At 38.1% G+C, this 27,221-nt stretch overlaps 1 protein-coding gene across 5 annotated transcripts in view; it reads right to left on the bottom strand.

Annotated features, from left to right (window-relative positions):
• The window catches only part of plxnb1a (plexin b1a), a 63,991-nt gene that overhangs the window by 6,938 nt on the left and 29,832 nt on the right, over window positions 1-27,221 (bottom strand). Inside the window, exons 2-27 of one of the 5 annotated variants that reach the window (XM_043225108.1) lie at window positions 24,717-24,796; window positions 23,002-24,089; window positions 20,776-20,958; window positions 18,832-18,960; window positions 16,859-16,959; window positions 16,609-16,741; window positions 15,756-15,912; window positions 14,347-14,455; window positions 13,665-13,773; window positions 12,078-12,752; window positions 10,030-10,164; window positions 9,348-9,470; window positions 8,760-8,853; window positions 8,522-8,688; window positions 6,773-6,924; window positions 6,544-6,649; window positions 5,161-5,297; window positions 4,615-4,794; window positions 3,408-3,636; window positions 3,068-3,310; window positions 2,157-2,333; window positions 1,914-2,062; window positions 1,465-1,565; window positions 1,147-1,364; window positions 659-837; window positions 494-560 (exon numbers count right to left, since the gene is read on the bottom strand). In XM_043225108.1, coding sequence (XP_043081043.1) covers window positions 494-560; window positions 659-837; window positions 1,147-1,364; window positions 1,465-1,565; window positions 1,914-2,062; window positions 2,157-2,333; window positions 3,068-3,310; window positions 3,408-3,636; window positions 4,615-4,794; window positions 5,161-5,297; window positions 6,544-6,649; window positions 6,773-6,924; window positions 8,522-8,688; window positions 8,760-8,853; window positions 9,348-9,470; window positions 10,030-10,164; window positions 12,078-12,752; window positions 13,665-13,773; window positions 14,347-14,455; window positions 15,756-15,912; window positions 16,609-16,741; window positions 16,859-16,959; window positions 18,832-18,960; window positions 20,776-20,958; window positions 23,002-24,089; window positions 24,717-24,774 — 5,199 coding nt within the window. In that variant the 5' untranslated portion in view covers window positions 24,775-24,796. Of the gene's footprint in view, window positions 1-493; window positions 561-658; window positions 838-1,146; window positions 1,365-1,464; window positions 1,566-1,913; window positions 2,063-2,156; window positions 2,334-3,067; window positions 3,311-3,407; window positions 3,637-4,614; window positions 4,795-5,160; window positions 5,298-6,543; window positions 6,650-6,772; window positions 6,925-8,521; window positions 8,689-8,759; window positions 8,854-9,347; window positions 9,471-10,029; window positions 10,165-12,077; window positions 12,753-13,664; window positions 13,774-14,346; window positions 14,456-15,755; window positions 15,913-16,608; window positions 16,742-16,858; window positions 16,960-18,831; window positions 18,961-20,775; window positions 20,959-23,001; window positions 24,101-24,716; window positions 24,797-27,221 lie in introns of all 5 variants that reach the window. The other 4 variants (XM_043225110.1, XM_043225109.1, XM_043225111.1 and 1 more) reach the window with 4 other exon arrangements.

Here is a 27,221-nt window from a genome sequence, read left to right as displayed (position 1 = left end):
ACCAGCTATGCAAATCTTTTTTTCAAATTATTTTTATTTTATAAAAATCAGTAATGATTTCTACAGCAAAAAGCCACAGCCTGAAGATAGACTGTTGTACTAAATACACTAATTATACTTTTTATATATATATATTAAAAAAATTAAAAAATATATTTTAATATTTTTAAATGAAGTCCCTTTTGCTCAGCAAGTGTGCATTTATTTGTACAGTAAAAAGTAGGGACTCAAAAATAGTTTAAAAATAATTTAAAAAATGTACGTATTAATTTAAAGTTAAACTGTGCTTTGTTGGTATAATGTCTGATAGAATGTTAAATAAATATTAATAAATAATTGTTGTAATAAGTAGGACAAAACAGTAAAATGTGCATTTTGTCTATTTAATAAAAAAAAAAGATGAAAAAGGCAAAATAGGCCTAACTTTCCATTTCATTGTATAATTTCCCGAGTCATTATGAACCAAACCCCAACCAAAATAAGAGTCACTCACCCTGAGGAAGGTGTAAAGACAAATGGACATCCAGTTAGTCAACAGCTTCTCCACCACAGACTCGGTCCTATGAAACATGAGAGATTTCCACTCAGAATCAATGAGGCCACAATCAGCAGCAGTGTTTTTAATTCAAACCTGACCAACAGACTCGTCTCCACTGACCTGCGCAGCATGAGTTTGGGGTTTTTAGTGGTGTACTGCTCCACCAGGTGACTAAGCAGAGTTTTTAGGATGTCTGTGAAATACTCCAGCTTGCCGTGCAACGCCACCGTAAGGAGGGAGGCCACATACGCCCTGTCCCTCGGAGAGAAGGTCCGCTGGGCTTCCAGGGTGTGGATGAACTGTAGAGGAGTATATGGTACATTAAACCTTAAAGGAACACTCCAGTATTTTTGGAAAAAATATTAAAAGTCTTTGGTCATTTTTGAACACGATGTTACTGGTTTAATTGAATTCAACGATCTATGCTAAGCTATGCTGAAAGCGCTATCGTCACACCTGGAGATTTCGCTGAATAGATTCAAAAATGGTAAAACTCAACTTATTCACTTGTTGGAAAATGAGCATATTTCCAAAAAAGTGGAGTGTTCCTTTAATGGTTCATATAATCCAGTCTGGTTGCCTTTCTAACACGTTCAGGAAAAACCCACCTTGGTGAGGAAGAGTTTGCTGTTGAGGAGGTTAGAGAGCTGAACCAGGCCTTGCTCCACTGTGGCCCGGCGGCAAGCGGGAACGTCAAGGTCCCGTCTCAGAGGAGACTCGCGGTGACCAGGGAAGAAAATCCTCTCCGAGTATTTACGATAATCCAGCACTGGAATCCCAGAGCCCATGAGATCACTGGACACATCCATCATCTCAGTCATCAGATCTGCACAACACACACACACACACACACACACACGGTTCATTATTAGGCATTTCAAGCACGTCGGCACAGTCTGGCTGATGTTTTAGTGTGAGGGTCTGACCTGTGAACTCCTTCTTACAGCGGTCTCGGACACTCGTCTCCAAATTCTCCAGCTGGATCTGGACCTTCTTATAGTCTCTTAGTGCTTGCTTGCTTTTCCTCCTGTTAAACACACACATACAAACGTTATAATAATATCAACAAGTAATTTTTTATTTAAGTTTAATATAATTGTAAAGAAATCTATTTAGGTACAATGGTGTTAACGTGTTATATTATATTATATTTTAGGTCTTTGAATTCTAGAGTTATAGCACGTTTCACTGGAGCAATGCCATTGTTTGCAAGTCAATCAGAATTAAGCTTTGTGATTGCAATCATTTTGAATAAATAATAAATATCTAACAAATAATATAATATAAAAAGCCACTACTTTTAGTAGGCTTCTCAGACTTTTGATTCCAATGCATCTAAAATGAGCATTAAACTGTATAACCTGTATGAATGTACCTGTATATGAGTACGATAACCATCACAATAAGAGCCACGATGGAGGCCCCGACCCCGACTCCCACCTGGGCCTCCAGAGGGAAGGCGGCCGGGCCCTGAGAATCATACTGAACCCGTCCCAGAGAAAAGTTCAGATTCCCCATCTTCACCTATACACATAAAAACACACACAAAAACTGCTTTCTGTATCGTATGATTGGGGAACACCAGAAGCAGAGGAGAGCTCAGATCAAGCTGGCGTACAGTGAACTCTGGGAGCGTGTCGCCTGCCTCTCGTTTCTTGGTGGCAGTCACCGACGGCTGCTGCGGTGGAGGCTCACAGTACAGATGGTTTCTGGTTAGAGTCTTCACAGCACACTCTCCATCACCGATCAGAGCAACCACTTCGTCCTTAGACATGGCCAGGTCCAGATTCTCCCCCTGGAAGCCAAATTCAGACAAAGAGCTTGCCATTTATGTGCATGATTTATGGGCCATTCAAGTGTATATATTAAAATGATCTGCTGTGCATTAATACACAGGGGCAATATTTAATGCATAATTTAATGCATAATTGCATTAAATAAAAAAAATATACCATCCTATACTACACTATAATTCATTGTAATTAAATTAGTATTAAATCAATTTTTTGTGTAATTTTAAAGAAAGAAATCTTGGAAGTTATGGTTATACTAACAATATAATACTTGTGCTGCAGAGGAAGTCTAGTTTTTTGGGTTATTTATTTTAAGTGACATACTATTGTTATTATTTATTATTATATTGAATTAGCTTCCATTTTTATGTTTTCCATTTCCATTTGAAAATTTGACATTTTTGACTTACACTATTGTTATTCTATTCTATTTTTTCTAGTTTATTCATGTTGAAGTCATTTTAGCAAAGTAAAAAAAAATTGTGTTTATTGTTAGCAGCAATGATCTTTTTTATGGTTATATTTTTAGTTAATATAAAAATATAAGAAATAGCAGTTCTGAATGCAGTTTTCACGGTAAAGGTTATAATCGGTTTGTAATTTCATTTTTATTGTAATTGTAAGAAATAAAAAAAAACCCTAGGTTGTTGTTATTGGTATGATATAAAATAATATAATAAAATTATATTAACTATTATTATGTTCAGGGCTTTGGCTTGTTTTTGAAGGGCCTGACCTCCACAGAGATGATGCTGCCGGGTTTGTGTCTGAAGGGTTTGCTGGGGTCGTGCTGATTGAGGCTATGAAGAACAGGATTGGGCTCATAACTGAAGGGGCTGCTGCTGACTGCCTCAAACTGGAAGTGGAGGTTATCCAGGAGGAAATGCACACTGACGGCAGCACGCAGGGCCTCGGGCCCCACCTCCGGAGCGGGACAGAGGATCAGAGTCGAGCTGTTCACGGTGCAGCGCTCCTCCACCTGCTCAGGAGCAGGACACAAGCACTGCGTTACAGTGACTGACGTGAATACGGCACAGCGAGTTTAACGCTACGAGGAAGCACAAGCACAGACTCACTTGTGTGAACTCTACCTGTTTGACGACACAGAGGCTATCTTCAGGACAGTTGGGCTCCGGGACGATCCTCCGAGCTCTTCTGAGGAGACCGTAATCCACACTGCTCCTCCTCCTCCTCCTCCTCTTCCTCTTCTGTGAGTGTGGTTCTAGAGGGGTCAGGGTCACACGGATACGAGGCTCCTGCACCACGTCCAGATGCTGGCCGGACACTCGAATGATACGACCCCCACTTAGACAAACACATAAGATGGTAAATAACACTTTTTTTAGTTTCCAAATCACCAAAATCATCAAAAATATACCAAATCATTGCTAAAAAAAAACATTTCCTAAATCCGTACACGTGTCTAATATTTTAGAGCTGCGTAAAACCTTCTTAAAAACTCTTAATAGGTAATTTACAGATGACAAATATATGTACATTTTTTTTTACCTTAGAAATAAAGATTGCTTAAAACTACATATACATACTTTACATATTTACATACTTTAATTTTGAGACTATTGAGACAAAAAAAATCTATAAAAACTATTATTGCTTCCATTTATGGCAACGACTCTATACATAAATCAGTCCCAATTCTTAATTTCCTATTTAAGATAATTAAAACAAGATATATGTTCTTAATATAACTTTAAAAGACTAGATTGAAAGAACTATTATTTTGCAAAACATCTTATCTCACTAAACTTCCTTTAATTTACGGGGTTAATTCACTTATGTAAATGTAAAAAAAAACATACAGTACATATACATACACATATAACACACATTTAGAAGAATATGTTTGACTCCATTAGCAAAGTTAAGAAAATAAAGATTTTAAAGAATTTACATTTAAAGTTGTGAAAATATTTTGAGGTTTCTTTTAATATAAATAAAATACAATAAGCTACAGTATTTCCCCAAGACAGAACAAGCAGTTTTGAAATTAAATAAAATAACATAACCTTTTTTAGTTGTATAAAATTTGTTTTCAGAGAAAATACTTTACTCACTCCATTGTTAAAATGTTATTTGAAGCATAAATGTAACTAAATGTCTTTCTTTAATTTACCAATAAAGAACTCAACATTAACAAGTTTAAATACCACAATTTTGTAAAAAAATAAAATAAAAAAATCTAAAATTAATCAAGACAAAATCTAAAATAAAATAAATACAACTATGCTTAATGAATACACATGTTAAAGCCGCGCTCCTTACCTGATAAAGCTTTTGGAGGGAGCAGCATGGGTTACGTTGGGGTCTGGGGTGTAATGATAGCGGACTTCCTGTAGATGACGCTCAGCTCTACCGAAGCGCACGGTAACACCGCTCTCCCCGGTTCTGTTACTCCCCCCGGTCACACACTCCACACGCTCATTGTTGTACTGCTCCGGAGAACTGTTAACACACACACACACACGCGCACACACGCGCACACACGCGCACACACGCGCACGCACACACACACACACAGAGACACACAGAGACACACGCTGTATTAAAACTCTACAGTGTTACCAAACGTGACCAGTCATGAAACACAATAAATCCTGTGTAATTTATGGAGCATATTATATTCATGAATTGATATATTTAGGACACAGCTCCCTGATCTACAAAGACTTGACAGAAGGATGATGAATTATTTATAACATAATCAGCTGACATGATATGAGCTGTAGACATGATATCATAATGAGATTTACTGATGACTTCTGTCTGACTGGACGGCCGTAGAGGACGCTGCTCCACACGGTCACTTACATGTAACACGGGACTCCACCAATCAGAACGCTGATCTCATTGGAGCGGCCCGTCAGAAGGTTTTGTCCCTTGATGGTGAGTGATGTTCCTCCTGACATTGGGCCTTTCAGCGGAGACACTCCCAATAACACTGGGTCCTTGAGTTTAGGAAAACAGAACACGCGCGCACACACACACACACACACACACACATTACAAAACACTGCCTTATACATGTGTGCTGTTAAACCAATGACATCAGCCCTGAATAATACAGTACATTTTTTTTTAAATTTGATATATTTATACACAAAGGCTTTAAGTATAGTAAAAGTATTAATGTATTATAAAGGGTGTAAAGTATAATCAATTATAATTATTCATAATGTGCATTGCAATCCATTATATCTGGCATGCAATGAATTGTTAAGTGTTATAATACTAAAATAACTGTGGTTGCAATTATTCATGAGATTGTACGCCGCATTATGAGCTGCATTTATAATGCCTTATACATAAAGGGTTGAAGTAAAGCATTATATATATATATATATATATATATATATATATATATATATATATATATATATATATATATATATATATATATATATATATATATATATATTTTAAATCTTGTTTTAATAATGCATAATATTTTGTTTGCATTTTCCAGTACAAATATCTAAAACCATCCAAATAAGATACATTACTTCATTAAATTGAATTAAAAGACTTTACACATTCTTTAAAATGTTAAACAAAATTCACTCCATTAGCAAATTGTTTTAAATCACACTAGATTTCATTTTTAAATTATATATTTTTTCATTTTCCTCAATTTGTGTGGTATTAAACTCCTGAAATATATATATAAAATATATACATATATATATAAAATCAGAAATCTCACATTCTTTCCTCATCCTATTAAATTCTTATTTACACTAAAAACTAAAAATCATTTTTAAAACAATATACACAATATACATTTACATTATATTGAATTGTATGACACATAATAATAATAATAAAAAAACATTACTCTCTCTTTTTTAAGCTTTTTTACATTTTAGCCTTCACAAAATGTTAAGCACTAACCCAAGTATATTTCTGAAATTTATTTTACAATGAAAATTTTACAATATACATACTTTGAATCCAAAGATTAATACCTTTGCAAAAACGGTAAACAAACAAACAAACAAAAAAAAACTATAATAACATAGTATGGCAATACAAAAAACACGGTTTAGGAAAATTCCTTCTGCAGCATAAAAAGTTGTTTAAAAATGGCCAAATACCTCCCTGCCTTTTAATAAATACAGAATGAATTCCTTGCATGTTATTCATTCTGGCTAAACCATTTTTATCCCTTTCGAGTCCTGCTGGATTAATGGTTACCTGGTAACGGAAGCGCTGGGCAGACTGCCCGACTCCACCGCCTTTAACCTGCACCGAGACATGGCCGCTCTGCTCCCCTGCACTCGCTGTGGTCTCACAAACAATACTAACAGGCACACAAAGAGACCTCCCATTAATCAGTGCACTGGGTCAATACTCTTCCTCGCACTGCGGAGCCATACAGTGTCATTAATGGTTGGCAGTAATATCCCTCACTAGTCTGATGTACCTGGAGGACACCTCGTATCTGTCGGGGATGACCGTGCAGGGGACTCCGGACACAGTCACCGAGTGCTGGATGTCTTCAGCTCTCTGACCCAGATTTGAGCCGGACACTGTGAGCACCGTGCCGCCCTCCACTGGACCAGAAAGAGGCTCAATCTGCAATAAAACACAAAATTAGTCATAGAGGACTGTGGAGCACTACACTATTGACCAAAACCAAGGCTACATTTATTGGATTAAAATGCAGGAAAACTGTAATGTTGTGAAATTTAATTTCAATTTAAAACAGCAGTTTTTTTATGTAAATAAATATCTGAAAGTGTCATTTATTCAAATTTAAATAGAAATGTTTACTGAAAATGTCACAAATCTCACTATATTTCCTTTACGCGTTTCCTTTTCATTTGTTATACAAGTTATACAATTGAAAAATACCAAATAAAAATAATTATTTTGTATTGTTTTCCAGATATCTAAATATCCTTTTACACAATATACATTTACATTATTTTTCTTGTTCCAAATTTTAGAATGAAAAATAAACATTAACATCTATACTCTAAAAACATATAACTTTCACATTTTTTTAAAGAACATTATTTAGCGTAAAAAGTCTCTTTTAATCCTCTTTTTGCTTTGATGAACAGTAAGTTAAAAAAAAGCATTTATTTGAAATAGTAGTGACATTTATAATTGTACAATATTTCTGTTACATTTGATCAATTTAATACCTCCTTGCTAAAAAAAAAATGTATTATTTACTTTCAATAAAACTATTCAACTGCCACCTAGCAACCAGCCAAAGAGCCCTAGCAACACCTAAGGCTTACTGCAATGGCATGGTGACGGATCATAATACCCGAGCAATATTACTCAAATTTTCCTCCACACAAAGCTTGAGTTCTCACATTCAATCAATCATCGATGACGTGATTCAGTTTATCATGTCAGGTGTAATAATGAGACCTGTTATGCTAGCACACCTACGTTTAAAAGGACAAGGGTCACTCCTTCAAGAGCAATAATGCTTGCATCAGTGAAGAAAAATCCTTTTACAATGCAGTTTATCCTGGCAGGTTTAATCCAGGTTCTTAAAAGGACAGTTAAAAGCACAAAAATAAAAACTGGAGATCTTATTTAATACAGAATGAGTTTATGACAGAATGTTTATTTTTGTGTTAATTGCCACTTTTAAAACGTGGAGCATACCAGATCTATTCTTTAAACACTTTTAACTCCTAATGGTTTTAAGACTTCAATATTCGCCTTTTTCTGTAACTATTAGGATATATTTAGAAAAAAGATTCACCATATGTTATAGCATACTTTCTTTTTGCTTTGTTTACATTTAGAATTTTCTGCAGTCAGGTATTTTCTTGACTTTTTTTTATGTATTTGCTGCTGGTGATTTATTGCTATTCTCACTTTTATGAGATTTGCTGATTGCTTGTTTTACAATCTGTTGTTTTCCCTGACTATTCTGTTTTCTTTACTTTGGTCAAGTGGGCAATCGTGTGATGTAGTTTGAGTTGTGTATATAAGGGCACTGTCTGACGAAGAGCGTTATAAGCTCGAAACGTCCCCAGTGGGGAGAACGTAATTAAATACTTCTCTACTTTTGGAGCCGTGGTGTGCCTACTCTGACCTTTTTGTTATATTTCTTGTCTAGTGGAGCACCCACATTGAGCTTTTTTGCCTAATAGCTGTGCGCTCCCGGACTGTTTTTTGTCAGCGGTCACTAAGTATCCCTCACCGTGTGTATGTGAGGAGCAGGACAGGTGTGCTGGACGTGCTCGGTGCAGGAGCTCTTGTAGACGCAGCTGGAGCCAGAGCCTTCGCACCACACGCACTCGTACTGAGGATCAGCCGTGTGACAGCGACTGCAGTCAGACCGGCCCACGGAGCAGTTATACAGCCCCACTGCACAGACAAAACACTCGTAACACAGAGTACAGCACGCGCGAAACCTCAGCAAACCACGGGTAACGTACCATGCAGGTCTTCTGGGTAGTCCATCTGGAAAGAGTCCCTCCTCCTGACCGAGATCATGCTCCTGTATTCCTCCACGGGAGCGGAGTAAGAGTACTTTGAAAAACGAAATGCAATCACAACCATTTTAAACGCCATAAAGACTTATAGGCACTTTCAGAGTGTAACAGTTATTTATACTTAGGCCACAACCAGTTTTTATGGATGATACATAATACCGCCACACAGACATGTGCTAGCAGCAAAATTACTGTTAAACTACATTATTGTTAGATATAATAAAAGTAAAGTAATTGTATTTCATCTAGTTGCTAAGGCAACATTTCACATTTTCATTTAATAAAACATGATGTACTAAAATAAGCAAAAAACTATATATATGCTTGTAAACTATATATGCATACACACACTGGTAACACTGTGCAATAATTTTTACTTGTATTTCCATTAACTCTGAATTCAACTCTTCCATTAATTAAACAATAATTAAACAAACAGTGCTAAGAATCAAAATACAGGCAAAACGCATGTAAAACAATTCTGTCAAATGAATACAGTGTGCTGAATTTTGACTATATTTTTTAGCAGACCTGGTGTAGCTGGCAGGTAATGAAGAACTGAGATGGCTGAGCGTCGTCTACTTCCACAAAAGCATCCACCACCACCGACCGGCCCTCAATCACCGACACACACTGGTAATCCAGGTCTTTGTCCTGGAAACACACACAGATACATCCTTTACATGGCCTACAGATTTTTAAATATTTCTTAAATAATATAACAGAAGATCCCCAATTAATGCTATTCTTCTGAATATTCTATTCATCTAAAAAATATGTCAGTTACCATAAAAAAAAGAATCAAATCAGAGTATTAGAATGATTTCTGAAAGACCATGTATTAATGAAGCTGAAATTTTGTCATGTCAGGAATAAATGACAAAGCATTAAATATAACCAAATGAAAAGCCTTTTTTTCTGTATGTAAATGTACTGTATTTTTATGCAAGTTTACATTTTTTTTAGTCTGCAGGGCTTCCAAAATTAGCTCTCATAAGCAGAACTATTCACATAAACATTCAAACCTATTCAGCTGGTAGACAGGCTATAATTTTTCACTGAGAATGCCGTTCAGTTTCAACATCATCAGATCAGCCCTCTCCTTAAATGTCAAAAAGAGAGCACAGCTGATTGTCGTTCATATCAGTCATGTCTATGTGAGCATTACCAGACAGGCTGACCTATCAAGCCCCAACAAAGGATGCTGCGTTACCTGATAGAGGTGTAAGTTGCGCCCCAGCAGAGTGATCTTCCTCTCCACATTGACAGGTAGGAGGGATCTGCCCTGGATGCGCTCCACACACGGACAGGCCTGAGAACCTCTGCTCACGAGTAAACTCTCCTCTTCCTGATCACACACAGATGGACAACACTCTTCATTACACACGCCACTGCTCTCAGCTTCTGCTATTTTATGTATAATGCATATAATAAGCACAATGACAGCACAACAGAAGTGAGTGTGTTAGACAGGGATTTAATGAAAAACAAAATGGACAAAAAAAAGACACATGGGGACCAGTTTAAAGAAATGTTCTGGGTTCAATACAAATCAGCTTCTCAGCAGTGATGGTTCTGCAAGTGTTTTTTCTATAAATTTTTTCCCCATAGTTTTTTCCCAAAAATGCCTTTGTTAAAGAGTTATATGACGTGAAACAAGTGAATCACAACATTATAAACTTTGATTTGATTTTTTTTTTCCAAAAAGAGAACTACAATTCTAAAAAGCACTGTGAATGACACCATGAAAATGAGGCCTGTAAATTAATCGATGCACAGAGAAACAGTATAATTTTTTACAAATATTGAAGTTTGACAGCATAGGGAGGCTGACTGTATTATGTGATTTGTGGTGCTTCATGGTAGTGTGGGGGCACCGAAGTGCTCTTTTGGTTAAATTTGCGCTGATTGGTGAAGAATTGCTGAAATATAATGGGTAATGTAGTTATTTTTTTTATAATGGGAAATTCTGCTACTAAACATGATTAAAAAAAAAGAGGGCTGATGCTTCAGCAAAATTGTTAAAAAGCTCTGACTAGGTCTGCTTTCAATGCTTTTTTAATTTCTGTTAAAATTGTCCTATAAAAGAAAGAAAATGGGGTTTTTAAAGCTGGAATGAGTGTTAAATGATTCACCTAAATGACAAAATTACTTTTTGGAACAAAAACAAATAAGCCAAAGAATTATTAGGATAAAAAGTAAATATATCAAAATGTATTAAAATTACTTAATTTTTTGATTACTAATATGCATCACTAAGGACTTCATTTAGACAACTTTAAAGGCAATTTTCTTAATATGTCTGAATATTCAGATTTTCAAATCATTTTACCGTGGCCAAATATTGTCCTATCCTATCAAATCAATGGCAATGGACACCTTAATTATTTAGCATTTAGAAGATTTAAAAAAAGTCCAAAGTAAAAAAAAAATTACCCCTTATGACCGGTTTTGTGGTCCAGGGTCACATATATTTCCAAATACACATCCCTTGTGTATGTGAAGAGCGTGATGATCACTGTAGCCAATCACAGCCATATTTGTTGAGCTTCTGAGCAAAATGGCCAATCAGAGGTGTTTAAGAATGTACTCAACAGCGGTTGCTATTTTTGACAACACTACTTTGTGATGACATGAGAGGTAAGTAAATGACTTATTTTGAATTTTCTTTTTGGGGTAAACTATCTATTTATAGGAATAGTTCAACCAAAAATTTTAAATTATTTACTTACCCTTGAGTAGCATGAATTTCTTTGTTCTGCCGAACATAAAGGAGGATTTTGTTTAAAAGCTTTGTAACCAGGCGGTCACCATTAAATTCCACCATCAATGGTGATCCAAAAAAAAAAGCCTGGTTACAAACTTCCTTCAAAATATCTTCCTTTGTGCTTGACAGAACAAAGAAATCCATACAGATTTGAAACTACCCGAGGGAGAGTTAATGATGACAGAAATTTCATTTTTGGGTGACCTATTCCTTTAAACTGCGTGTGTATTACTGTAACCCAATTTTTGGCTTTACAATCTGATGATGGATGAGTCAAATGAATGTCTGTGTATCATTAACCCAGAACATTGCTTTAATGTCGCGACATCAAATGGCATTGATATGTAATTCTGTTTGTATTAGTAATAGAAAGCACAACCGCTTTCATCTATTTAATTACATATCCCATCATTCACGCATGTAATTCACGCTTTAGGTACGTTCAACCTCCAGCATCTGCAGCGAGCAGACTTGCCCAGAGGAACCACACTCACCAGGAGGAAAAGGTCAGCCGAGTCGGCCTGGTAGTCTGTGTCTGGAGCGAGGGGGAAATCGGATGAATCAGGCCCTGCCTCACCGTCGCCAGAGGGGGCGCTGGCCGACGACACAGGGACGCCCGTGTCTATAAGAGCATCTATATCCATCTCCGCCTGCGAGAGGGTGACCACTTCAGAGGAAGATGAGGGCAGCGCTTCAATCAGCGGCCCCATCGTCACCACTTCCCCGGCTCTCAACGCAGGCAGTGTCACTTCAGCGGCCTCTTCACGCGTCGAAGGTCCCACCAGCTCTTCGTATGATTGCGGGGTCGGCGTCGACAGCAAACCTACCTGGATGCTCTCCTCTACCCGAGAGGTGCTTTTGGAGAGGGTGGTGGTTTCGGTTGACTCTGTAGTGGCACTGGATGGGTGCGCAGAGGAGGTTGTGGCGTGGTTGAGGGGGGTGGGTGGAGGATCGAGTGGGGTCGTGGTTTCCAGAGGTGTGTTGGTGGGGGCGGCGGTGGGCTCTGGAGTAGTGGGCGGGGTCACTGAAGGGGTAGTCATAACAAAGGCTTCGGTGGTTTGGGCAGCCTCGCTGGTCGAGAGGGTGGTTGTTGTCGTGGGTGTGGAGGTGGTGTACGTGTGCGCGTCAAAGTCTTTTATTGTTTGGGGAGCAGACGTGGGGGGCGAAAACTTTAGACGAACACAGGACACAACAGAAAGAATGAGGGGGAAAAAAAAAAGAAATAAATGGCAACTGAAATAAATTAATATTAAAATCAAAGCCATAAATAATGGGTGCTGAATTCAATGCATTGTAAATCAAAAAACACAAAAGCAAGCTTTATGTGTACTGCCATTTAAAAGTCAATGGTTGGTAAGATTTTTGATGTTTTTGAAAGACATTTTCATCACTAAACTGTATTTATTTAATTAAAAAAATACAGTCAAAACAGTAACATTGAGAAATGTTGTTAGAAATGAAAGAGACTGTTTTCTATTTTGTTATGTTTTAAAATCTAATTTGTTTCTGCGATGCAAAGCTGAATTCTCAGCATCATTACTCCAGATCCTTCCAAAAATCATTTTAATATGACGATCTAGACATTTCATATAATAATCAATGTTAAAAACAGTTACCCTCCGTAAACTCTCTTTCTATGTTCAACAGAAATCTTTGCAACAATCGATTCTTACTGAAAGAATTACATAATCAGTTTAAAAAAATCTTACAGACTCCAAACTTTTAAAGGGTAGTTTATATGAACCACAAATGGTTATTTAAAGCAATAAGAAGCCAAAAACACATACAGTGGGGTTTAAAAGTCTGAGACCATATTAAAAAATGTGATTTAAAACTTTATTTACAGAAATAAATGTTTTGAAAGAAAGAAAATTGAGAGCAGATTTAATAAGAAATATTTCATATTCATTTCATATTCTACTATTTCTATTTTGCAATATATGCATATATATATACACACATACATGTATGTATGTATATGTATACACGCATGCACTTTCACTGTTGGTCTCCATACTTTTGATCTCCACTATAACAGCACATCATATCAATCTCACAGATAAGACCTCACAAAAACTTACATGCTGGTTGTAGATGACCGCACCACGGTCACACATGGACCGGTAAGTGCACACATGTTGGTGGATGCACCAGTTACACTTCCAGCGGCTGTTCACACAGCCCCTACACCTAAAAAAACAGCAAGACAGAACATAATGAACCAAAGGTTTAGAAGTGCCAGCATAAATTAAACCCATCTACACCCCTCTGAGCATTTAGATGAAGACAGCAAAGCAGCCCAGCATCCAAAATAGCTGAGCTCTGGAAATTACACACGACTTCCCTAAAGTCATCAAACAACATAGAGCTGAGTTCACAGCTTTCCCACATCGCAAATCAAAACAGCATCAGGGAGAGCGGCTGTCTGCATGGGTGTATGGGTAAAGGAGGATGGTCAGGGTGGAGGAATGGTGGAATGTGGGAAACAGCTGTTAAATCATCAGAGATGTGTTAGTGAGGTCCGGAGAGAGACAGCTGCCCTGCCCCTCTCACGCCTCTGGGACATTCTTCAACGCATGACAGCCGCTCACCAATGGAGCTTTTAATATTGCTCTTGGATGATGACGGCATGACACCATAAGAGGTTCAAACCTTTCCACTTTACACTAAGGTTTCATTTTAGGATAAGGTTTAACATTGTCTTGTATTTGGGATTGCTTTATTCGTGTTGCATTAAAACGCAGGAGAGTCCATGAGACTTACGGCCTGGTGCCAGAGAGCTGCTGCACCACAGAGCAGTCGTAGAAGGTGAAGTCTGCGAGGGCTACGGTGACCGTCCGAAAGCGCAGGGACAGCGTGACGGACACAGAATCTGTTGTAGAGGAGGAGTCTGGGTCAATAGCAAGGCACTGGACCGTTTTGTCAAACTTAAAAAGAAAAATTGGTTAAACTTTATTTTATTAGTTCACTTTGAAATTATACTAACTATAAGTAACTACATATCAACTAATTCTCATTAATTTGCAACTATATCTCTACTAACTCTCAGAATAGACTGTTCGGGTAGGTTTAGGATTAGTATAATAAGTTGACATATACTTGCAAGGTTTCTGACAGTCAGCATGTTGTGGACCCATTAAAATAAAGTGTTAGAAGATATGAAACACGTCAATCTACCAATACTCTAATGAAAGTTACTTTACCGTTAATAGAATGTATAAAGTGGACTATTGAAATAAAGTGTTATTAAATAATCAGATGAAGTTATTTTGTAATATCATTAACTTTTTCAGTGGAATGCTTCCATGGAAGAGTAACGATGCGGAAAAACCAACAGAGGAAGTGAAAGCGAAACATGACTATTATAGAATTCCTGAGTGATGAACTACTGTTCAGATGTTTGGCTTTGGGAGGGTTTTCCTGATGTTTTTGAAACAAGTCTCTTATGCTCACTAAGGCTGCATTTATATGATATAAATATATAAAATATATAAAAATTGCTATATTGTGAATTTAAATTAAAGATTTTTTAAGCCATTCAGCCGATCTCCAGGTTTGGCAGGGCATTCTTAGCTGCAGCTTAGCATCTCGCTCCAAAATTACCAGAGAGTTAAATTTTTTTTATTTTAAACCTATTTAAAACTTGACTCTATTATAGTTACATTGTGTACTGTGTACATTGTGACTGACAGAAATTAAAAAGTGAGTTTTTCTAGGCTGATATGGCTAGGAACTATATTCTCATTCTGGTGTAATAATCAAGGAAATTTGCTCTCGTTTCCTGCAACACTCTTGACACAGGAGCAAAGTTATAATATAATTGAAAATTTGGTCATTTTTGAGCGAGATGCTAATGGTTTAATCAGATTCAATGATCTATGCTAAGCTGCGGCTAAAAGTGCTATCGCCCAGATCCAGAGATCGACTCAATGGATTTGAAAACATTAAAACTCAGCTGTTTAACTAGGGGAGTTAGAAAATGAGCCTATTTTCAAAAAATGTGGAGTGTTCCTTTAACTGTGTCACACTGATAATCACAGAAATACAAAGATTTCCTCACTCAAACACTGCAAACAGGCTCTTAGACATGTAAAACAGTTCCATAAGGACATTTTTTTTAAATGGTTTCACAGCAAATGATTCAACATTCTTTAGCATGTGGCTTGTCTTACCCTCTCCTTGTGGTACCGGAGGAAGTCTGTGGGCTTCAGGAGTGGCGCAAGTGACTGTGGTGCCCTGGACCAAAGCGGCCGTTTCAGCATTTTCAAAGAAACACGAGTACATGTCACCCTCTGACAGACTGGGCAAGCCTGGGACATTCACAGCAATCTAAACACACACACACACACAAAAACATTAACCATGGCTATAATCTCGCAGTTGCACTGTCCTGTAGACACATTTTTGGCGTCATTAAGTTTTATAGCTTTGATAATTCATTATAAGCATCCTTTACGGAATAGTTAAATAAAAATTACAATGAATGGGGAAAAAGCTTTTAAGCGTTAAAGACTAGGCAAGATAATGTGTGAATTTTCACATTAGAGAGTGCTGTTTTAAGACACTGCTGGCTTAGAGACTACTCACTATAGCTTGCTAACCATAGGCTAAATGAAACGGAAAGAAACAACTCAGTTAAAGCAGTAATTTCATTAAAAGTGACAGTCCACAAATGTATCATAGCACATGTTTGCTGAGGAGCAAATCATTAAAATGATTTCCGAAGGACAGAGTAAGAATGACAAAATTTAGCTTTGGTTACCGAATACAAAGCATTTTAACATACACTATAAAAAAACCTGTTATTTTTAATTGCAATAGCATTACGTCATAGTACTGTTTTTTAAACCTTGATGTGCTTAAGAGATATCTTTAAAAAACATTAAAAAAAAATCGCACAACCCCAACATTTCAGAACGCTATTGTATGAAAGATATTTACTGAAATATTGCAGGGTTTACTTTTAGGCTTTACGGTTAAAAGAGAACTGAATTTTGACTGCGCTCCGATTAAATGACTTCATACCTGTTTCTGTTCTCCAAGGCTGGCGTTATATTGGCTCAGCGACTCCACTCTTAAGCACTGCTGCTGCTCATCAAAACTCCACAGCCAGTGACCTTCAACCGAGCCCAGCCGACAGTCTGAACGCATCCCACACCTGGAGGAGCGGGGAGAAAAACAGACCAGGCAGCAGGATCAGCACGATAACTGACAGAGAAACATAAAATAAACTGAAAAGTGCAGTCCAAAGCCAGAATTACAGGATGAAACTCACCGGCCGTCGAGAACACACCAACCGCAGTATGGGTCGTTCACTGCCAGACAGGAAGTGCAATCAGTGTGCTTGTCACACTCTGCCACAGGCCTCTTCTCCACCTGAACACACGGCACGGCAGGAAAAAACACTTATTTAGACGCGGACACAGCCATGACCCAGACTCAACATATAAGTGAAAGTGATCGTGATCCACTTCAAATCTGCACTTTTCCACTTTGTTGTGCAGGTTGTGAGTGAACATTTTGCTTTGTGTTATTTGGATATCATAGAAAAATGACCACACATCCTACTTTTCCAAGTATCCTAAGTTGTCTTCCATCACCGTTTCAGTGTGTTGTGTTTCTGGTGTATTGCTATTATATATTTCCTGATCTAGCTGAGTGAGCAACCTCCGTGAACAGAGCAGCATAGACATTACATGGTTACATGGAGTGAAGATGAAAACAAAATATCAATAAATCTTTTCAGAAGAAAGTCAGAACCTTCAGAAGTATTCATGTATTCATATAATAAATTCATTGCATGTTTTCATACGAAACAAAACTATTGTCAAACTGTTACTTAAACTTTGCTTTATGCTGGATAGTATTTATCCTCAGCTGCTTTGCAAATTGCAGTAATTGAATGCGGTTATAATGATAATTAAAATATTTGCACATCCTTAATGGAAATATGCTTTTTATTTATCCATCCTTGTATTATAGTTACTATTTATATTTATTTACTTAACTCTGGTTACTTATTTTCACATATAAATCATACTGTAAGACAATAATTTATTTTATAAAAACCATGATATGTTCCAATTAGCAAACAGGGAAAATCAGGGTAGGAAAGTGGGAGGTAAGTAAGGGGGAGGTGGACTGAGTAAGAGCTTGTGATGCTGTGTAAGCAGAGATAACTCCAAACTGCACTAGCTCCCCTCCGCAGCACTGAGGCTGAAGTACTTAGCAGTTCTAGTTTTAGACTCATTTATTCAGCAATCTTTGTTTTAGGCTCTTAAACATATTTACTTGAGCATTTCGAAATCATTTTAACATCAGTTTGAAATAAACAACCTTTTGGACTCCTATGATGGTAATCCTCTTTCTGACTGCTCAGGTCGTTATCACAGTTTTCTTTTTTAAATGGCATTTCTATACAGTTCTACTACATTATTTGTAAGTATTAAATTGCTTTGACCATTCTCTGTAGATACCACGACTGTTTACCACGACAACTTAGGAATTGCACCAGGAAATGTCCAAGAGGAAAGAGGATGTACGGTCACCAGTAAAACTGACTCTACTACACTCTGTAAATATCATCAAATTGGTTTACAGTTTATGTTTTTTTGCTTTTGCTTAAACAGTATTTTCAAAAACCAGGCAAAACTAAAATTATTTTTAATCATACTTCACTATCCTACTCTGTATAAAAAAAAGTGACCTTCCAACTCAGTTTTCTAGTGATTCCTTGCACTTACATTTTTTCATTGGAAATTCAATAGAAAACTGAGTTAATAATTATTACAAATAAAGTTTTGAAAGTATATTTAAACCTGCAATACATAAGAACAATAAAAAAAAAAAACTAAACTCAAAAAGGTGATTACCAGTTATAGCAGATTAAAAATGACAATTTCATGCTATCAGCCAACTACAAGACCTACACTTCAGTCACAAATTTGGAATAATAATATTAAATATTTTTAAATATTATTTGGAATAAATCTATTTGAAGGCATCTTGAAATGAAATGTTTTCTGTGATGCAATGCTGAATTTTCAACATCATTAATCCAGTCTTCACTTTCACGTGATCCTTCAGAAATAATAAAAAAAATATGCTGATTTACTTCTCAAATATGAATTATTTTATTGCATTACTTTAGAAATTATTACCTATTATGAACTACTATTACAATTTAAATTCACAATATCTAATAAACACACCCTGGTTGCGTACTAATGACATGATGTTTGAACTTACAGAATGGCTGGTCATGACGTAGACGTGTCTGTGGGTGGAATCCAGAAGTAAGTCACTGCTGATGGCCAAACCAGGTTGGATGGGAAGAGTGGAGTAATTCTTCACCTCTCCCGAGTTACCCAGGAACACCTAACATGAGATCAAAAATAAATAAATAAATAAAGAGTTTCAATAAGTAACCAGACAATGGCTCCGAAGAACTTCCTCAAGGTTTAATTGAATATTTAGGCTTATAAAAGTAGATCAGTTGCAACAGGACACCTTAGAGACACGAGGAGAGCTGGATGTGGACAGGTCTAACTAAAAGTGCTGAAAGTGTCTGCTGAAATGGTTTAGCACTAGAGCCCTTCAAAGTCTCGTTTAAGGAAAACGACGTACAAGGATCTGAGAGAGGTGCCTAATGCCTCTTGAATTCCATCACGACTGGGGTCGATTTCAGCAAACCAGATTAGAATAGTGAGAATCCCATCAGAAGAGCAGGTATCCTGCTTAAGAGTCTCAGACACCTTACACCGCGAGCTGCTCACGCACTCCACCCATTCAGGTTTGCGTTTAACTGGATTAGCATTGACAAACTGTCGGCCGCGGTCTCCTGCAGGAGGAATCATGCACTGCAACATTATCGTATCACGCAAGACTAAATAGCTGAGTAGATGCAGAGTTAGAGGAGGTCCACCTGCGTGTGTGTTTGTGAGGGACGATACAAAGCTATGCTATCGTTCAGTTATTTTTAGTTCATTTCAACTGAAATCTGTTAAAGGGCTGGTTCGCCCAAAAACCTCTGTCAAAATTTTAAATCACAAATATATACCGTTGTTCACCCAAATCTAGCAGAATGTATAAGCTGCTGAGCTGATTTTATACATATTTTTATACATATGTTTTTTTCTACATAATAGATGTGCATTATGTGCTTTTTTGCACATAGTTTGTATACGCAGATTATATACTGTATTTTGAGAATATTTCCATGTACATTATATACAAATATTTTACATAATTTTGGATTTTTCTAAATATATACATGCATGTTTGTGTATTTGTATATTCCTGATAAAAATAATCAGAACAAACACATACATTCCCCAAACAAAACAGTTTATTTTGGATGGGTTTAATCATGATTAATCGTTTGAAAGATTATTGCATATTAAATCGCATCCAAAAAAAGTTTTTGTTTGCATAATACATGTTTTTGTTCTGTTTATATTATGTATATAAAAATGCACACACATGCAGTATATTTACACAATACATATCCTTCCGATTTTTTGTTGTTGAGCTATAATTAAATTTAATAAAACTAAATATATGAAATAGCCAAACTTTAAACCCTTACGCATATTATGATGACGCCTTTTCAAAAATATTGTTGTCTAAATGCATCACTATCCTTCCAATGAGAAAATGTCACACATGCTTGTGAACAACGACACCGACTTGCCAAAATGTGTCAAAACAGCAGACAACAGTGGACGGCTGTCAAAGGGAGGCTTGGGTCAGGCGATGTCGCTCAGATTTAACCAAACACTACGGTTTAACCTTTGCCCGCTGTGGCATGCAAATCCAGTCAATGCAAGGTCTAGACGCAACTTGGCCTGTGTTTAAATTTCAGCTCACGAGCCCTTTGAATTTACAAGCGGTGTCAAACTAAGTCTCGGTGGTCTCTGAGCAATCACTATCTCTGTGATACAGCGTGGTTTGCGGTGAAGGCTGCTCTGCGGCCCGACTGAAGAAACACAGAAAGCCTTAGGTATGCTGTTTCAGCACTATGTTGGGATATGACACATTCACCCTGAAGGCCAAATCTTATTTCATCTGCTTAAGTAGACAGATAATATTACCATATTAAGTGGACTAATATTTCCCTAGTGGTTTGCTATAAATCATAAATAAATTGTTTTAGAACTGACCAGTCAAACGGCTAATTTTCATGTCACATACCTTATGCAAATTGCCTTTGGAGTCACCTAAGAACACAATAGTGTGCCCCTCCTTTACACTGACAGCGACAGCAGTGAGACGGGCGGCTGGGCTGTCCAATACGGCTTCAGCTTCAACCGGCTCCCGGCTCGCCATTGGACTCGGGGTGTGGTCCGAGCCACAGGGATAAGCGTTCAGGGTGTTCTGTGGGAGACAAAAACATGTTTTCGTGACTCTGGTTTTGGCAAAACCATTGTGACCTAATCCAGTTTCATGTTGTGTAATAATAAACTCTGCAAATCTTAGGTTTTTTTATACTGTGAGGGTTTAGTCCTCAGTCTATAGCCTCAAGGCTGTCAAATCCTCTTAGTTGAGAAAGCCAGATTAGATGAAGATTATCTTGGTCTCACACTAGGATGGCAAGGCTGCTCCTTTCTTTGAGACTAACGCTATCAAATCTGCTCCAGCGGTCTTTGATAAAATCTAGCTTGCATGTCATGCCATGTTCCCTTTTTGTCAGAAGTGATCTGTTTGTGTACCAGACTAAAGAACATATGGGGATCAGGAAAATGTGTTTCGGTGTTTGAGGATTTGCAAGAAACAACAAAGAGTGCTGTATTTGGGTGGCGGTGTTTGTCTGTGGATCAGTAACATCCTACTTAAAGGGATTGTTCATGCAAAACGTCTGTCATCACTTATTCAATCTCAAGCTGAGAAAACCATGAGTTTCTTTCTTCATTGCAACACAAGAGAAGATGTTTTGAAGAATGTTCAAGCTGTTCTTTTCCATTCAGTGAAAGTGGATGAAGGCCAGGGTCAGTCTAGTCTCAGCCTCAGGCGTCCCTGATTTCCACGAGACGTGCATTTCATGTTTTTTAATGTTCTGCCTGGAAACAAAGATGTGTGATGACAAAGTTCCTCATGAAAGATGAGAGCTGTCGTGTTTACTATGCAACAGTGATGATGAGCACTTATCAGAATCGGTCAAACAGCTTCATGGACGGGCCTCGGCCAATAAAAGCTGCCATGGATTGCAGACCTTCAGCCATCAGACTGTCCCAAGTCATATTTTCAGTAAGTAATTATTTTAGCAAAAGCAAAAATGAAGATGCCACAATAACAAGAAAACTATTATTACTCAAAACCTGTTTATTAATTTAAACTTTTAAGTTTAAAGCTAGGTTTTTGCTACAAAGTGAAATAAATACATAAATAATTAAATGAATAAATTAAACATTTACATTTATTCTGATTATTATCTATATCGACTAATATGAAACTACTTCTCATATTTAATTTCAGGAGAATGAGCATCCATTTCCCTATTCACTTTCATTTTATATAAAAGAGCAGCATTAACGTAATGCTAAATATCTCCTTTAGGGTTCTACAAAAGAATTAGTCAAATGGCTTAATACACAATGTAAATGATCACAGAATTTGCATTTTCAGCTAAACTATCCCTTTAATGGGCAATTCTCTCCTTTCAATAAGTCTTTTAGACATCTAACCTTTCCTACCCTCTTTTCTAGCAGACATCATTAGTAGTAGTTTAAGCTTGGGGGTTTATTGATCCGAATAACCCTGTTTAGGACTGAGCAGGCCGGGTTCTGGATGCTGAATAGGCAAATACATGGAGGTCATGAGGAGGTTTGTTTGCCTGCGAGCCCACATCTGTGAGTTCTTTGATTTGTCTTAAGATCTTGTTAGGACTAATGCTAGGTAGGCCTGTCTTACGCTCATCAAAGAGTCAAAACATAATTCACTCAGATCATGACAGGCAGAATCGTATGAGCTAAAGCAATTCGCCAGAGAATTAATGAGGAGCAATGCATCTAAATTAGGATAAATGTTAGTTTAAATACACCGTTGGAGGAAAATGATGCGGTCCAGTTCCCTAGAGTTACGTTGTGGGCATCCTTTTCCCATTTTCCCATGCTTTTCAAACAAAGTTAAACTACTATGATGATTATGTGGAAACGGTTGACCTCAAAATCTAATTATACGGATAATTTATAAGTACAATGTTTCAATGTGAAGATAGTGTACAAGTGAACAGCATCTTTCAAATATTGCTGTAAAATGAACACTTTAGGACTGTACGTGTCAGTTGTATTGCAGAGTCAGAGAACTAGAAGGTCTATCAGGTTTGAAACAGCATAAGGGACAAGAGAGTAATAAAATGACACAATTAAAATTTTTGGTTGAACTTTAAGAGTATTTAAAATGCTCCATCCATTTACTCACCGTAGGGAGGTTGGCGCAGTTGGATTTAACGTCATACTCAATGTACGCCACCTTGTGACCATCTTTCTCTCCGTATTGCGTGTAGCACAGATCTCGTGTAGCATCAATACCATGGTCCACTTTATCCAGATAGTACACACACAACGCAGACTCCTCACCGGGTCCATTAGCGGCGCTAACCGCTGTAGAAAAGACTCCCATCAAAACCTGCGAGCCTCCAGATTCCTCACCCCCCACCTGCGCCCCCTGGAGGAAATTGTAGTTCCTTCCTGTTGAGTTCGAGCGACACATTAGCGGTACCTCAACGTAGGAGTAATATGCCTGATCGTCCAAACACACCCGCGCCACATATGTACGATATTCCCTTGATGTAGATTTCAGATCGCGCCTATAGAACAAAAAGTAGACGTGGTTGCGTCGCGCAAAAGTTGCGACAAAATTGTGATCGTATTCCGACAGCCGGCCGGCTACAGCGAGCTTAGCGGTTTCCTCGTAGGAAAACACCGGCTTTGTTAAAAGCTGGCGAGTGGAGACCGGCGGGTGACTGCTGGTGTAGCCTCGTCCCACATAAAGGACGGGATCTTTGTCTTGTGGCCTCACCACAAGCCCTACGGTTGACACCGTAGGGTCATTAGCCGCCACATATTGCGTATCAACAGGTCTCTCTGCAGAGAAGAGGACTTCGTTCACATTGGCTAGGCTGCGTTTCTGGCAGGTGCCCTGGTGTACGCTCCCACAGGTGATGAGCTGGAGGGAATACGGATCCACTAACAGAAGCTTGTTGTGATTGCTAACGAGCCCAGCCTGAGGGCAATTCGCCTGGGTAACCGGAGGCAGACAGTCCTTGCTGTCTCTCACGGGGCCGGTTCTTTCATCCACTTCAAGACGGAGGCCATCAATGCCGGCGAGCTGGAACAGATGGTCCTGGGCCCCCACGTAGACCGTTCCTATGCTGGGGTCAGGGTGCAATGCCAGGTGCTGGAAGACCGTGTCGTTGGAGGAGAAGCGGGGATAACTGCTGTGGACCCCCAGAACTCCCAGGATGAGGGACTGAAGCAGGGTCAAGATGAGGGCCATCCCACACTGCACTGCAAAAACACTGATCGTATGTGACACGGGTCAGCATTAGCTTACAAAACATAGTAGAGATAATCAAAGACATGTTAGGAATAATTACATTTAAAGAATTGGTAATATTGTTTAGGAATAGGTATTATTAAAATTGAGCATAGTTTTTATTTAGTTATATTACATAGGGCCTGTCATGTACAAAGCAAAATAATATGTCCTGTAGAAAAGAATATAGTCAATAAAATAAAACACTTAACTTAAATAATGAATATTAAATTAAATGGTACTTTGAAAAATGATCAAATAAACATGTATATATCAAATATATATATATATATTTACACTATAAGCATAAAAGTATAAACAAAGAGTATTGTAGTATTTTTGCACAGAATAACACCATGATAACACTCCTAGTGAATACAGTAGTCAACATTTGAAGGGGATCAAAAAAGTTAACCATAGTTGACCTTAAGAATGCATTTTAGTTTTAGGAGAACTTTAATGAAAGGTTTTGATCCACTTGAGATGTTGACTACTGTACAATAAAATGGCCTACTACATAAATGAATGATCACTTTGACAGTTAAGGCCTGTAAAAACATCCATATTTAAGAAATACGATGGGAAAATAGCACACATACCATTTGTCAGACATATAATGTTCGAGAGGCTGCTGTCCTCTTGGTTATCCAGTGGCATAGCACATGCCTGTGGAGACAGTCTGTGAGGGTAGAAAAACACGCCGATTAGCTCTTACACAGAGCGGCATTGAGCAATCTGAAGAGAGGAGGCTTAATGCCATTGTGGCTCATGGGAGACACAGCTGTCGAGCTGAACAATCCTTCCCTGACAGGAAATTGGATGATATAGGCCCTAAGTCACCATCGAAGCCCTAATGCATTGCTCTGCAGTAGCAGATTGGCAGAGATCCTGTACTCTGAGGAGGCAAACTGTCGATGATGTTTTATATGAATTAGATGTGATTAATAAGAAGCCATTACAGGGTAGTAGTCTCCGCTTTCTTGAGGCAATTCAAGCTGACCTAAACAATCAATAAGATAAAAAGTGAAATAATGTGATTTGATTACTTGTGTTATGGCTCAGCATCACCCCTGATTCTCCATTTCTCTAAGTGAAGCACCTTTCATTCATTTCCCACTTTCACTCCGCTACTGATCCCTTTCTCAGCACTGACATAAATGGACACAGTGTAAGGACAGTCACAAAACTGATTGTAGGTCAATGAGTAAGATGATTTTAGGGTCTTAATTATTATTTATGACACGTTAGCCTTGCTCAGTTACTTTTTGGTTTGGCCATTTCCTGGTGGGATTAATGATTAACCAAATAATGACTAGCAACTCTGAAGTATAATCTACCATCCTTGAAACTGTATTTTCTTTACTGAATCATTAAAATAATAATAATAAAGGGAGGTTGAATCAAAAGGAATCAAACAACTCTGGTCCAGATTTCTTTTAAAGATTATTTTTCTGTTATAGATCCATTAATTAAGTATTTGAACAACAGAAATGATAATTTCAAGCTTGAATGTGACATCAGCAGTGCTCTTGGAAATCTGCAGTGATGACTGACACAAGAAATTGTTGAAAAGTATTTAGCTTTGTTTTCCTTGTGCGCAAAAGTATTCTTGTAGCTTCATAGCATTTGTATTTTTTAATTCACTTGTTTTGTACATTTTTAATAAATCATTATAGTAGTAGTAGCAAGACAATTTTTTATGTTAAATCTAACTTTTATTTTGAAGGGGCGATGTGAGGGCCTTTCACTTTCTGTTTGTATATGATACGATGGTAGATTTGCTCAAAAGAAATAGTAAAATGCTCTTGAAGTGACTCTCTGTAAAGTTCTAGAGAGTATGTTAATGTGTTCACACACTCATATATCGAGGCGGCAGCGTTATACAACAAATTCCACTTATGACTGGATTCCACAATTCCCTCTGCTTTTTCCACATCACAGAAATAACAGAGCTCTAATAAAGACATACCGACGTCCAATTAATTCACTAAATCTCACTCAAGTCAACAGAGAACGACTTAACCCCAATAGAATTGCTATTAACCAAACCAAACAAATAAAAGTGCCCCAAGCTGACCCATTACCAGATTTTAGAGGTGTGTTCCAAGAGGTCCTGTTGAGCGTTTAGAAAACCCCCCTCAACTTTAGGTTGCACCCTGAAAAGCAGCACAGACAAAAGGTCTCAAAAAGAGCTCAACCTCCACAGTTAGCGAACAGCAACCTGAATAATAGAGGCTCGTTAGGCCGACTGCTTTTAAATCTCCCCTAGAATAGACGTGCAGGTGCTGTTGATTTAACACCAATGACAGTTAAGGCCAACACAATGCCGAGTCTCCTCTTCACAGACCGGTCACGGAGAAAGAGGGGGGGAAGGAGAAAGCGAAAGAATGAGAGAGCAAGGATTCCACACAAGAATGACAAGCACTTCACCCTGTATTAAAGGATAAAACTCTGAGCCGGCCCCTCCGAATCTTCCCCGGGCTGAAGGGAGTGTATTGTTTGGAAGTGTTCCCAGGGGCACAGATAGATGCCAGGACCAGAGGGGTAACATCAGGCCCGTGAGGCACGGCTCACACAGGAGACTGACCCCTCTGTCTCTCTGGGAGGGGCTGGCAGTGACCCCACATTTTTATGGCCTCTAACAGAATGTTACGCTGTCACGCCTCATTGGGCATGACAATGAACATGAAAAGTTGCCACTCTGGATGATTAAGAAAGCTATTTATCCATCTCTGGGGACAATGCGGCCATTCAGGAGGTCTGAAACATAACTCGCAGTGCATGAGACGTCTTTTGAGATATCAAACTGATGTCGTTAGCCTCTCCGCGAAAGGGGATTTGTCTGTAAAATATGGTGAATGGGTGTTGCGAACAATCCTCGGTTGTATTTCAGATTTTTCCACGAAGGCGTGAGAATTGAAAGAGAAATGAGGGCGAGTGAGAGGGTGAAACAGTGGCGTGTTCATGGTATTAATAGAGCTCTTGAACGTAGAGGGGCATCGCGGCATACCCCGCATTCCAGACGCTATTGTTGACCTTTCAGAGTCTTGAGTAGACAGACTTTATCGCTAACGTCGGTCTAAATTTGCTGCTTTCGTGAGCTA

Source organism: Puntigrus tetrazona, chromosome 23 (assembly GCF_018831695.1).
Source record: "Puntigrus tetrazona isolate hp1 chromosome 23, ASM1883169v1, whole genome shotgun sequence".
Taxonomy (NCBI): domain Eukaryota; kingdom Metazoa; phylum Chordata; class Actinopteri; order Cypriniformes; family Cyprinidae; genus Puntigrus; species Puntigrus tetrazona.
Note: the sequence above shows the minus strand (reverse complement) of the source record. Positions and strands in the feature narration are given on the sequence as shown.